Source organism: Triticum urartu, chromosome 6 (assembly GCF_003073215.2).
Source record: "Triticum urartu cultivar G1812 chromosome 6, Tu2.1, whole genome shotgun sequence".
NCBI lineage: Eukaryota > Viridiplantae > Streptophyta > Magnoliopsida > Poales > Poaceae > Triticum > Triticum urartu.
In genome coordinates, this window is record NC_053027.1 from 454,304,025 (window position 1) to 454,317,132 (window position 13,108).

The 13,108-nt window shown below is 48.7% G+C and overlaps 1 protein-coding gene across 1 annotated transcript; it reads right to left on the reverse strand.

Moving 5' to 3' along the window:
• Positions 1–9,589: 9,589 nt before the first annotated feature.
• On the reverse strand, positions 9,590–11,889 carry LOC125512347 (B3 domain-containing protein Os02g0683500-like). Its single transcript, XM_048677438.1, has one exon. The coding sequence runs from the start codon at positions 11,027–11,029 to the stop codon at positions 9,785–9,787; it is 1,245 nt and encodes a 414-aa protein (XP_048533395.1). The 5' UTR covers positions 11,030–11,889; the 3' UTR covers positions 9,590–9,784.
• Between the last annotated feature and the right edge of the window lie 1,219 nt (positions 11,890–13,108).

A 13,108-nucleotide genomic window follows, 5' to 3' on the forward strand; every position in this document is an offset into this window, starting at 1 on the left:
GGACATATTTCCGGGCAGGGCCAGCCGGTGCCGGAGCGGGAGGGTGCGGGGATGGAGGGCGCTGTTGCCCGGGCGGGGAGGGTGAACGGCCGTGACGGTGCACCGGGGAAGGGGAGTGGCGGTGAGTCGGCCGGCCACCCGGGACAGGGGGGAGCGCGACCGGCCACGCCACGCAGAGCGGTCGGGAGACCGGCGCGCGTCCCGGTGATCCTCCCGGGCAGACGGGCGAGAGGAGTCGTGATCGCGGCCGCGGAGCTCTCGGCGCAAGTTTTCCTCGCGGCGGAGAGAGTCCAGAGAGGGGCCAGGCGGGTCCCGGAAGTCCTTGTACCGGTGCTTGCGCCGCGCCTCACCGCCATACCAAGCGCGGGACATGGCCGGAGGAGGGGGCGGGGGAGGGGGACGAGGGAAGGGGCAGCGGGCGCAGTCGAGGTAGGGAGAGGCAGATTGACAAGATGTGGAGTGGAGGCGGCTGAGTGCGGGGGGGGAGGGGGAACCCGTAAGGGAGCCAAATGGCAGGCATGGCGGAGGTGGGTCTAGGGCAAGGAACCGGCCCAGAGGCCGAAGGCTGGCCCAGCAGGCCCACCCCCTCGGGCGCATGGACCAGGGAACGGCACACCGGACTAGTCCGCACCACCTGGCGGCCCGCCAGGCCACGGCCCAAGACCCTAGGGCCCAGGGAGCGGGGGAGGGGTATCAGCGCGGAGGGTTTCCCCTCGACGCACCAGCGCCGCCGCCGCCGTCCCAGAGGCCGGGGAAGGGAGCGGCCAGGCCACCCGAAGCTGACGAAGCAGGCCGGTCGCCTGGACTTGGAGGCCGGAGGTCCCGAAGCGGGCAATAAACGGGCGGAACGGCGAGGGTCAAGCAGAGCGAGCAGCCGCGGGGCCGAGGGGCAGGAGGAGCGGGCCAGGGGCCGCCGGAAGGGAGGACGAAGCAGAGATGGACGGGTGCCACGCAGTTCGGGCGGATCCCAGCTCAGAGCAGCCTGCAACGCCCCATGAACAGCGGCGACGCTGGCGCGACCCATCCCGCGGCAAAGCACCGCCCTTTGCGCCGGTCGTCACCTGCGTCGGCGGCAGCCTCCGCGAGCCCGCGCCCGAACCTCGCTCTTGGGAGGTAGAGACGAGGGCCACGCTGGACGGCGCGGCGAGAGCTAGGCGACGGGGGAAGCAGGGATGGGGGATCTAGCGTTGGCGAAAACGGGGTCGTCATCTGCGAGGTCGGCCCACCGGATCCTCACCGGTGTCGCGCCAAGCGGAGCGGCAGAGGGGGACGTGCAGGGCGCGGGAGGTGACGGAGACGGGGGCGCCGGCAAGGAGCAGGCGGCGGGGACGGCCGAGGGCAGGGGCACCGGCGAGTCGCCCGGAGGCGGAGTCGCAGGGGCGTGCTCCATCTACAAGCCGTCAGCCAAGAAGCATTTCCTCCTTGACCTCCCACAAGCGACTCCCACACTAGGATTTCCCCGCCTCCCATCGGCACCGCCGCCGATCTGCCTCGTCTCCTGTGGCCTTAGGGCCATTGAGGCATAGTGGATCCCTGTTCTTGCTGGTGGAAGGGCTCCTACTTCATTTTTAGGTGTATTTTTTTAGTTTGTACAAACTTTGCGTTCTGCTCAAAAAGACGAGGCAACAACGACTCCCTGGCGATGGAATAATGTTCTCCCGCCTAGCCTCGGTGGTGTGTTTAGCGTCATTAAAGGGCATGTGAAGGTCTGTCTCCGAGGGATCTTGCGTGAGTCGTTTGGTGTTTCTGTTCCGTGGATCTGATTGAATCCGGTTTTCATTCGTTTGTGTTCGTGTTTCTATCGGCTGGATCATTTCAATCTACGGTCCTACTCATCGGCGACGGTTACTGTTTTTGTGTGCTGGTCCTTTCGGGCCTTAACACGATGAATTCCCGGTTGTCTATTATAAGGTTTGCCCATTTCCTGTTTGGGGGGGGGGGGGGGGGGGGGGCGATGATGGCAGCGCGTCTTCGGCTTGCTTCAGTGTTTTTAGTCGTTGTTAGGTGGTCTACGGATATGAATGTAATTTTTATTGCTTCTTGTGTTCTATGTATGCCATGATGTTTGATGAATAGGTTAAAAAACTTCCTGGAAAAAAAACGTAAAAGAAAGTTTTTTTTGCGAAGGTATATATAGTCGATGAATGACTGCACGCAGGCGATAACCACTGCATAATCTGAATTGTCGATAGGGTGATCCTTTAACTGTGCAATAACGTTTGTTTCTGGTGCTCCCTGAGTGGTCGCATTAAACTAATCTCCATGATCGTTAAGTGGTGACAGTTACTTTTGTTTTTCATGTTCATGCATGGAGTGCATGGAAACAAAAGCCTGTAGGTGTACAGGCTTACAGATATGCATGCATGCGGATCGGTCTGCACTTCTACCCGCAATGGCTGGTGAAAGGAGCGCTGAAAAGGTGCATACGCAACCCTGCGCTCAAGACTATTTGTCGTTGACACGAACTGCGGTGCTCATTGTTTATTACTAGGAGCAAAAGGTGGCTATAAATAGGATGACTCGGTATCAAAATATTAGTTTGCAAAAACATCTTATATTTTGATATAGAGGTATTTCCCAAGAGCATTTCACTTCATACTTCATATTAGACATTCACAAATACTATTTAGACTATCTTATATTTCTTTACGGAAGGAGTACATACATACTCAAGTAAATTCCTATCTAAAAGCAAAAGATAGCTATAATAGGCTCACTCTGCCCTGTAAGGGATTCAGAGAGGATATGCAACTGACATTAAGGGCTCGTTTGATAGTGAGGGGATCCTCTCGGGATACCGGCCCATTCCCTGGGTGGATACCCCGCGTCGAAAATCAGCCCTGGGCCAGGTCCCTGGACATTTGGACGCTCAAACCCACGAGGTTTTCTCGGTCCGATCCCCACCATTTTCTCGGGATAGAATCCACACCTGGCGACACCATGAGAAATTCCCCCGTCTCGCTCGCTCGCGAGCCTCTCTCCCCCACGCGGCCGCCGCCTCCCTTCCATGGCACGCTCTTCTCTGAAGCTCCCCCACGTGGCCGTCGCCTCTCTCCCATGGCTCTCCTCTCGGTCTCTGCAGGGGCCTCCGCATCCGCCGTCCTCGCCGGCCATGATGGCGACGATGACAGAGGGGATGCATGTCCATAGGGGCTCACCAGCAGCAAGATCCGGATGTACCTGGCTAAGAAGTCAGAACTGGGAACCCTCCATCGGTGGTGGTGCGCCTAGATGTGGCATGAAGCATGATCTGATGGGTAATGGTCGAATGGTGTTGCTTCGATTCATCGTGTTCTGCACTGATTGTGGATTGCCCCTTTGAACCAAACGACGGTGCCAGTTTTCCACGGGTCTTCTAGTTGGCAAAGCAAATTCTAACCGGGGCATCCATTCCCTGGAAATATATCCCACCTACCATCCAAATGAAGCCTAAAGGTTTTGGAGAGGATATGCAACTGACATTTTCTCGTAACTGAACTCGATTGGTCGTGTTCGGTGAGGCAAACAAGGCCAAAGTTGGCACAAGCAATGACTTTTCCGTTCACCAATATTTATATGAACAAATAGCAAGTGTGGTTTACGTGTTGTGCTCTTTTCAGCGGCGTTATTGGTGAAATTATGCTGAACGGAAGTCCAAAAAAATGTAAATGTTGTTTTACAAGTTTTGATCGATAATACTGGAAGTCCCATAATTTTAAAACCAAATTCAATCCATGCACTGAAAAATAAAACTAGAGTGAAAAGTGGTCACTCTAAAAAAATGTCAATTATACTATTTTCAACAACTATGATAAATACTTTGGCTTTTCATTTCTCAAAGGGCTGATAGTTTTTTATTTGACTTTTCTAACATGGTATGTTGATGCATCTTGTGTCATTGTGGTTTGTGGACAAGTTATTTCTTCATAAAGGAATGAGTATATAAATTCCCATTTGTACCCCAAAGATGGCATGCGTGACATACACCAATCTTTGTAAGGGTTTTACCACAATTAGTTGGATGCACCAAATTTAGAACGAATTACCATATATACTATGTTTACTAGTGCCTCAAGAAAGGAATAACCAACCAACCTATCCATTTATATATTGTCTACTCACGTATATATACATGCACAAAATTGAACTATTCATCCTCTAGTCTCGCTCTCCTCGCTCCTGTTACAGAGAGACGCACCCGGAGATTTGGCTCCTCAAGAACAAAACTAATACCCGGAACCTTTTGTGAGTATATCTTTAATACATGAAAGTGTTTTCTTCCTTTAAGTTGTTTGTAATGATAACTGATTGGATCGCAATGATGTCTTGCTCAACTGTGACACAGGAACATGAAGCACATGAAGAGCTCAAAAGATAGCTGCCGGATGGTACAGTTGCTACACAAGTTACACGCCACAAGAGACACGGCTCGCAGCTGGGGGTGTACAGCACCTGCTATTGTGCAAAGGGATCCCATGCATGGCACCCATCAGGAAGAGACGAGTCGTCAGGGTCAGGGAAGTGGGACGCGCGTATATCGTCGCATGCACGCCCGCGCACAATCGCACAGGGGCACAGTGCCAAATGCCCTAGTCGGCATTATTAGCCTCACAGTGAGACAGGCGCCACAGATGAAAGCATCTGGCCGCCATGCGGGCGGCCATGCATAAGCTCATCATTCTCGTGCTCTCGATCACATGCAACTATAGCTAGTATGAGGTATCTATGGACTGCCAGCGCCAGACGGGGAGAACATACACAGATCATTTAGCATCCTCTTGCTCTTCGATCTTGCAATGCTAGCCCGGGATTCGTAAGGCATTGCCACTTGCTATACTGTTCTCCTTTTATGTATACTGCTGTACTATATATGCTACTCCCTCTCACGGACATGCAGACAAAGGTCAACGAGAAGTAAATGCCAATTCATAAAGGTGTGAAGTATTACCATATTCTGAAGTGCGATTTATACAGCCCCATGAAAGAGCAGTCACAGATCATTGGCAAGTAAGCACATGCATGCAGTATATACTGATTACGTGTGCAAGTTATATAAATGCCCACCTATATGTTCAAAATATTGTGTATCTGTTGCTGGCTATATTATTTCACCAGACAAATCAAGGGGGTTACCCACAAAAAATAACGAATCAAGAGAATTATATAATGAGTCAAATTTACAAATTCTTGACTGCACTGCACACACACTCTTAGTTTCGAGGTAGTCATACTTTTCGACATGTGCAAACAACATTAAGGCGATAGAAACTCATATTATAAATTTGTCACATATATATTTCTTCTCTTTCAACTATTTTCCAGCGATAATGCCACATTTTGGAGATCATGTTTACTAACCAAAACCAAATCTAGTAAGTGATGTGTCATGTGTTAATAACCGTACAACTTTCAAACTATACATGATGTGATATCAAGGATCTATGTTTATATGAATGCACATGAAAATTTCCGTAATTTCGCATGAAATGGCTCAGATTCTTGTTAGTTCCATCCTTCTATACTGGATCTATAAATATAATAATTGCACCAACTACATACATCACTGCATGTACAGTTCATGTACAAATTGATAGTTCAAGAGATATGAACCATTCAGTACAGACCTTATGTTTATTAACTAGCAGTCAGCAGAACAATTCTGAAAAGTTGTAAAATAATAATCATGTATACTTATTTACCACCCCGCATAATCCGGCACCAATGCAGAAAGGTTGCATTTTGAACTTAGTTTGAGTCCTAGTTTACATTTCCAGATGCACATTAATTAAGCACATGATATAAGTACACATGTTCTTGTTATGCATAGATCATTAGGTAGTACGTAGTTACACCTTAATTATTCGTGGTTCAAATATGATATCCATGGTTCATAGATACTTCCGTCTTCAACAATTTTCCCACACAAATAGGTGCATCATCAGAAACTTATCAAACTGTACCACAAAACTAGTTAAGGATTCAATAGCACTGGACTTAGCTATAAATAGATGTACACACATTATGCCCCAATACAACAACATACGTAAGTTGTATTATGATTTGATGTAAAAACAACATAAAAATGATATTAGGTACCACCATATGTTTGGCACATGCCTCATTATATCTTAATTACGGACAAGCTATAAAATTTTCATCATTTCTTCAAATTTATATACGTAGATATGCTGACAGAATTAATTATTTTAGAATAAAAATAGATGAACCACCTATTCTGAGTCGCTACTTTGCTCAAACAAAATGATTGTACTAAACCAAACAAATATCCCTTAGCCAGGCATCTCAATAGCTGCATACATGGACATCAAATATACTGGATGTTGCTGACATATTTACAATATATGTTGAGGCACGCCATATATCTGGTTCAGTTCATCTTGTCCCATACCCCATGAAACACCCCCCCCCCCCCCCCCCCCCCCCCCCCCCCCCCCCCCCCCCCCCGGACACGTACTTGGCTTTTTCACCGTGGGATCAGGCTTATTAGTTTGGCGACCTCTAGTATACATGAACTAGTATGTATGTCGTTCATTTGGTTGCCACAACAAGATGGATAGCCAAATAGCTTAATGATACCAAGTAGATATGGACAAAAATATAGCACATGTGTTGTCATTTCATCTTTTCATAACAAAGCTACCAACCTTGTCTGGATGATTGGCTCAAGGCAAGGTCATCTTACCATAAGTCATGTAAGGGCATCTCCAGAGAATGCTAAGCATAATGACACTCGTACTAGAAAGAATATATATATGCATCAACTATGGTTACATCAATTTGATGCTCGTTAATTAGTGGTAGTGCCTTTTTGTCCACAGAAAGTGGAGAACATATTGATTTATTGACTTACGAAATACAAACGAAAAGTACATATATTGCATGACAACTAATAGTAGGCTGTTGATTAAGTTAATCTCAACCTACGTCTACAACTTATTTGCATTCAGGACAACCAACAATATATCTTGTTTTATTCACCCATAAAATAGCTAGCTAGCATGCATGTATGTATATATAGAGGTATGCGCAAGCAAAACAAGAGCTTTAGGGGTGGATTCTCAGGGCCTCTTGTGTTCACGAGAAATAGAAATATTTGGTAGGATTCACTCTTTGTATAATTTTATACACATCTGTTATTTGTTCCGCATGTTAATTAGAACCTAAAGATGTTTTTGTGTATGGGCACCTTGCACTCAAGTTTAAAGGAATATCCTTTTATCGACGTTCAGTGGCTCATGTGTTTTTATGTTTTTTCAGTTATGTAACTAAAGACATTTTATTGGAATTGCTATTTCCTTTGGTATTATAGTCTTCAGAAAAGCATGCCATTGCAATCTCTGATACAATTTTTTATCTTTTGGAATCATGTCAATCATATAAAACTAGGATTCTATAATATTTTTCCTGTACCTAGTCAAGCATACAGGATCAGCCTTTTCAGTTTCATGTTTGGTGTAGGATCAGTCTCAGTCCATGGGGATGCTCTCCTATCACTAAAAAAAAGGCACTTTCCCTGAATGTCAGCTAACCTAGCCGTACCTTAGGAGACAGTCATGAGTAGAGAAGCAACTACTCCAGCACACACACAACATATATATGTTTAAAATTGATGGTACGGTTGTGCTGCATGGACTAAGCATGGAAGAGAGATCGAACTAAAAATAAAACAAAGAGAACTAAGAAGCTGCAGAAACTTACATGTAGGAGATACTGTACTGCTTATCCATTCTTTTCGTGGTGGTGCTAGCTAGTGGTGTGTTTCAAGCCAAGCCTCAGTCAAGCTCACAAGCATACCCTCTTTCCCTTTTCACCTTCACGCCTTACAATGAACCAAAGGTACGTACTTTAACTCTCGAGAGGTTGAGCAGAGCACCGATCCATCTATTCTGAGTTCCCCAACCCTCCCTGTGCAAAAGAGCTGCGTCCCCTCCTACACCTTGCTAGTTATGGCAGCAGGCCGGCCGGCCTAGTCGCCTTTGCTCCCATCACGCCCTGCGCACATCCGCACACCATGCATGCAGTCCTAGCTACCCGCCGGCCGCCGCAGTGAAAAAGAAAAGGCGCTCCGTGCTGCGATCGATGGAAGCAAAACAGCAGAAGCCCGCCACAGGAAGAAGAGGTTCGAAGATGAAGAGAGGGAGCTGCATGCCGCTGCTGCCACTGCCAAGTGCCAACAATCGCACAGCTCCCCACTGTTGCTACTCCAACTGCAACAGTGAGGAGGGGTTCGTACTACGTACCGAGGTCCCCCATAAATTCCAAGCGATCGTACAAAGAAGTTATGGCCAGTGCCCCCTCTTTACAGACTGCCACGACCATAAAGATCTCTTGGACTGTGTGCATGCATGCACTCCTCAAGGCCCAGACAATCCAAACTATACAAGATTTGGCCCACTCCATGGGTTTAATTCCGTGTTCCCTCCGGCTCTCACAAGGGGGCAAAAGAAAAAAAAATGGTGGTACGACGACTACGTACGCGCGCTGTCTACTCTCTACAATGGCGATACAGGACTACTGTGTACGAACGAGTATGATACATGCAGCTACAGATGTGGTGCGCAGGAGAAACACAGTGCGGTACAGTGGGGGTAGAAAAAGGTGGCGGCAAAAAGGCGAAATAAAAGGAATGTGCAGACCTTCCTCCGGCCGTAAATATGAGATCGATGATGAGCAGTAAAGAACGGAATGTGTTTTTAAGATCTCACCTGCGAAAATATAATGTCGATCGCTGTTCGGACTTGTCTCTTGCTGCTGCATGCGTGAGGGCTTAACGCGCCATCCATGTACGGCCGAGTTGTGCGGATATTTGATCTACCAGAATATCAGTTCACAAGTAATAGCATGTTACGGAAAAGTATTAGGACCTTCTTATCTGGCGACCGTTCGCTGGAGGGGTTGGCATTTGCAAACGTTTTGATCACAGTTTTACTTGTCAAGGGGTGACAGTTTCTTCGGAACAACCTGGCATTTTCTGGAATGAAGGCTCAAAACTGCCATCCTCCCCAAAAACACCCCCTGATACAACTAAAATTGTCAAGAAAAAAAGTTCGAATGATATGCTCTCCTAGAGAATGGTCGCCAGTTAGCTTTTTTGAATTATTAATGTGTAGTGCTGGTTTTGTCCGAATGCATTTTGATGGATTTAACTCATATCTCTCGTACTCCCCCAGTTTCTTTTTATTACGTATACAAGATATGTTTAAAGTTAAATTACATAAAGTTTGACCAAAGATCATATTTAAAATGTCAACACTTACAATACTTTACTTATATAGTATGAAAATTAATTTCATGATGAATTTAATGATTTTGGTTTTGTATCATGAATGTTGATATGTTTCCATATAAAATTGGTCAAACTTAACCAAGTTTGACTTCAGACAAATTGTATATGCAGACTAAAAATAAACTAAGGAAGTACTATGAGACCATGAACAAAAATTTGCACACGGACAAATGTTATCATATGTATGAAATGGGCATGCGATTTTGCTAAACATGGGCAAGTATTGAAGCACAAGCACATGGAGAGGGAAAATAATTAATGGTGGACAAGAGATGACACTGATTTGGGAGAAAAACATTAATCTGCCTAAGCTTAATTTCTTTATGACTTCTCAAACCAACACAAAAATTTCAAGTGCCGAAAAGGGGGCAAATGTTAAATCCCTAGCTGCCGCTATCATCAAAAGCTTATAACTGAATCACATGAGAAGTGAGATGACGAGAAGAACCGAAAATCAAATGGTAGAAGAAAGAAAGAATCGCAGAACTTTCCTTTAGGTCACAGATCGAGATCCAAGCCTGAATGCGCCTCCCTCTTGGAAGACGACGACGACGACGGAGACGATGCCTCGGCACCGGCACCATGCGAGGGGAACTCTAGCAGCCTCAGCGTATGGTCCCTTGGCCGCCATGCTGATGCGGGCATCTGCAATGGCAGTGCACTGCCATAATTGCTCGACTCGTCCCCGCCATCGCCGGGATGCTGCGGGTTGTCAAGGTTCACGCCGAACAAGCGCACGCGCTTCTTGGTTGCCGTCGTCGGGCTTTCGATTACCGGCACCGAGTCGAGCACCACTGGGGACCCTGCGGTTACACTTACGCCGGCGCCGCTGCCTTGCTGTTGCACTGTGAAGTGCAGCGGCGGCGGCGGGCGCGGCACGAGGAGTGGTGCTGGTGTGTGCGGAGGCATCCTGGCGGCCGAGCCGAAGAGGATGACCTGCCTCCCCATTGTGGGGTAACTGGGGTTCATGCCGCGGAAGTCGAAGCCCTGACGGAGACGGTGCTCGTAGAGCGTGGCTGGCGGCGAGGGCGGCATGAAGAACCCTCTGCCGCCGGCGCCGAGGCCCCACGGGCTGTAGTGCGACGTTAGCGGCATCGGAAGCGGGAGGCGGGGCAAGCGGAGCGGGTCTCTGGTGTCGGCCCGGCGCTTCCAGTCGATGAAGAGGCGGTGTCGCGCGGCCTCGCCGGCGCCGCGCGAGAAGGAGACGGTGTCCCCAGCGTCGAGGCGCTTCTCCTTGACGAAGCGGCTCCACCCTTTGGTCATGACGTAGCTCTGGCTGCTGTTCCAGTAGGAATAGCGGAAGCGCCATGGCTTCCCGGCGCTGTCCTCGAAGTTGAGCAGGAGGCCCTTCTCGTTGGCCGCCGAGTCCAGCGGGAAGTACTTCTCGGCGTACTGCTTGGGGATGACCAGCCGGTTCAGCTTCCCCACGTCGCTCGGCGTCACCACCTTGTCGAACATGTGCTCCTTCTCCACCGCCTCCGCCACGCCGCCGCCGCCGCCCCCGCTCCCCGACGCTCCGGCGTCATCCCCAGACCGAAAGGGAGGGCTACTTCCAGCCGGCGACGCAGACACGGCCGCTGACGCGGGTGTCGAGGCCGACGCAGAAGCAGAAGGCGCGGCGGCGCTGGTGGCGGCCGCGGCTGTCATGAAAGGGATCTCGCGCGGCATCGACGCCTCTTCCTGCTCCTCCTCCACCTCCTCCTCTCCTTTAGAAAACCTACTGCTTGTCGCAGTAAACTCCATGTATGTATGCTTGGATACTTCTTCCCGTGGATTACTGCGGCATCCCGATTCGCCAACAGGTAGAGGAGAGGAGGAAGACCAGATCTTGAGAAGAGGCAAGCAACTATAAAAGAGCTTCCTTCGCTGCCGTGCCGCCCAGTGGTTGTTCGGATCGGAGCGAGAAAGCAGCAATCCTGGATCCTTCTTCTTGTTGCCCCTTGCTGGCTTCTGCCGAGACCAGCAGCTTGGCCTGGTGCTCGAGAATAGACACTGCGGCTGCAGCAGAGCTATAGCATGTAGGTTGGGCACTACTAGAGAGGGGATCCACCTATGTATGCGTGTATGTGTTGTTTTTTCTCCTAAGAAATTCTATATCGATCTTGAGCTGCGTTCGCACCGAGGGAGGGAGGCGAGCAGAGGGGAATTGGCTGGGCCGGCATGCATTGACGCGCGCGCACTGCACGCCTAGCCGCTGCTAGCTAGCTCTGGGATGTGGCAGGGATGGATGGAGTGGAGACGGGGATGGCCGGCAATATGGATCGATGGAGACGGCCAGCCGGGGAGGTTGGTGGGTGCTGGGTGGGCGCGCGCCCGCGTGGCCAATATTTGTGGCTGGCGCTGCTGCAGTTCGATCCTCCCGCAAGGGGGAGAGGAGACTGAGCTGCCCTAGCTACAAGATTCCTCTTCCTTGAACTCACTAGCTAGTGGAAGTGGCAGCTGCTTAGTGAAGTGAAGTGAGTCATCTCGCTGTGTTTTTCCCCCTCTCGCCCCCCTTTCCCCTCGTCCGTACTATAGCTTCTTTCCAGGAGCTTCATCAACCTTGGTTTTTTCTCAAGCACTTTATTTTGTTTCTCTTTGTGAAAGAAGGTGTGCGGTTTTTTGCAGCGTTGCGAGCATAGAGATCGAGCTAGAGAAAGAGCTGGGAAAAGTGGGGTGTACTGTGCAACGTAGTGTGTAGTAGCTTTATAAAGGGCAGAGGGCGGTGGGGGCCCATGGATCGCGCTGGGTTGGGCTCATGTGAGCGCTCGTCCTCGTCACCATACGGGTATACGTATACATCAAATATCACTCACACGCCTGCCTACGGGCGTAGCTGCAGCTACTGTGCCTAGCTCTCGTGTAGGCAAGTTCCTAGGCTGGTCCTCCCGGTGCGTACCCGTCGATCCATCAAGGGGGGTTTTCTCATAATAATTGCATGATGTGGAAGGAGAAGATCTCGTCTGCCTCGACGGTGTTTGAACACCATAATTTTTGTGTGGCTTGTCATGGGCCAACGGGCGAGGAATTTCGATCGGTAGGAATGCGGTCGCATTGGATGTTTCTATTCTGGCAATCGGGCATTCGGAGTTAAGCTGGCGTAAGGACACTCCAAGGTCAATGTATGTTTTGGATTCTCCTGATTTGGATGAGGAGGACGCCGGTGTTACCCATGAGTCCATGGCGGTCATCTTCTCTCCCATCTAACCAACGAGAGTCCCCTTCTCACGATATGTTGATGACACTGATATTTTTGTGAAAAACATGGTATGGCCAAATTGCCACCAACATGAAGTTCATCATTTGTTTGTTCAAACAACTATCTATACTTAAGATAAGTTTTCACAAAAGCAATTAGTTAGGTTTTGGAAACACCAATAAGATTCGCATCCACTTCGAAAAACAACAAAATAAAAAGTGGAAGATCATTGCTGACCATTTTGAGAAAATACTTAGTAATTCAGAGGACAAGCCTTCGACCTATGGGGCCCTTCTTGTCCTAATCAACGCCACCCTGATTAGCTTGTCAGTGTTTATGCTATAGTTTTTTAGGAATTCATGCTATCCTTCTTTGAAATACCGAGGGAGGTGAGGAGAAGATTATATGTTCTTTAGATAGTAATCTTCTAGATGGTCTTGGGATATAAGACCTGAAAGACAAGAACAAGTGCATGCTCAACAAATGATAGTTCAAGTCACTTTAGAGGAAAGTGTTTGGCAGGATTTGCTGACTAAGAAATATCTACACTCAAAGATCACTTTAGGTACATGTAAGTTGCCTGACTTTATATTTGTTAAGTCGATTTTGTAGCCATTGAATGTTTCCTTGAGATTCGTGCTTTT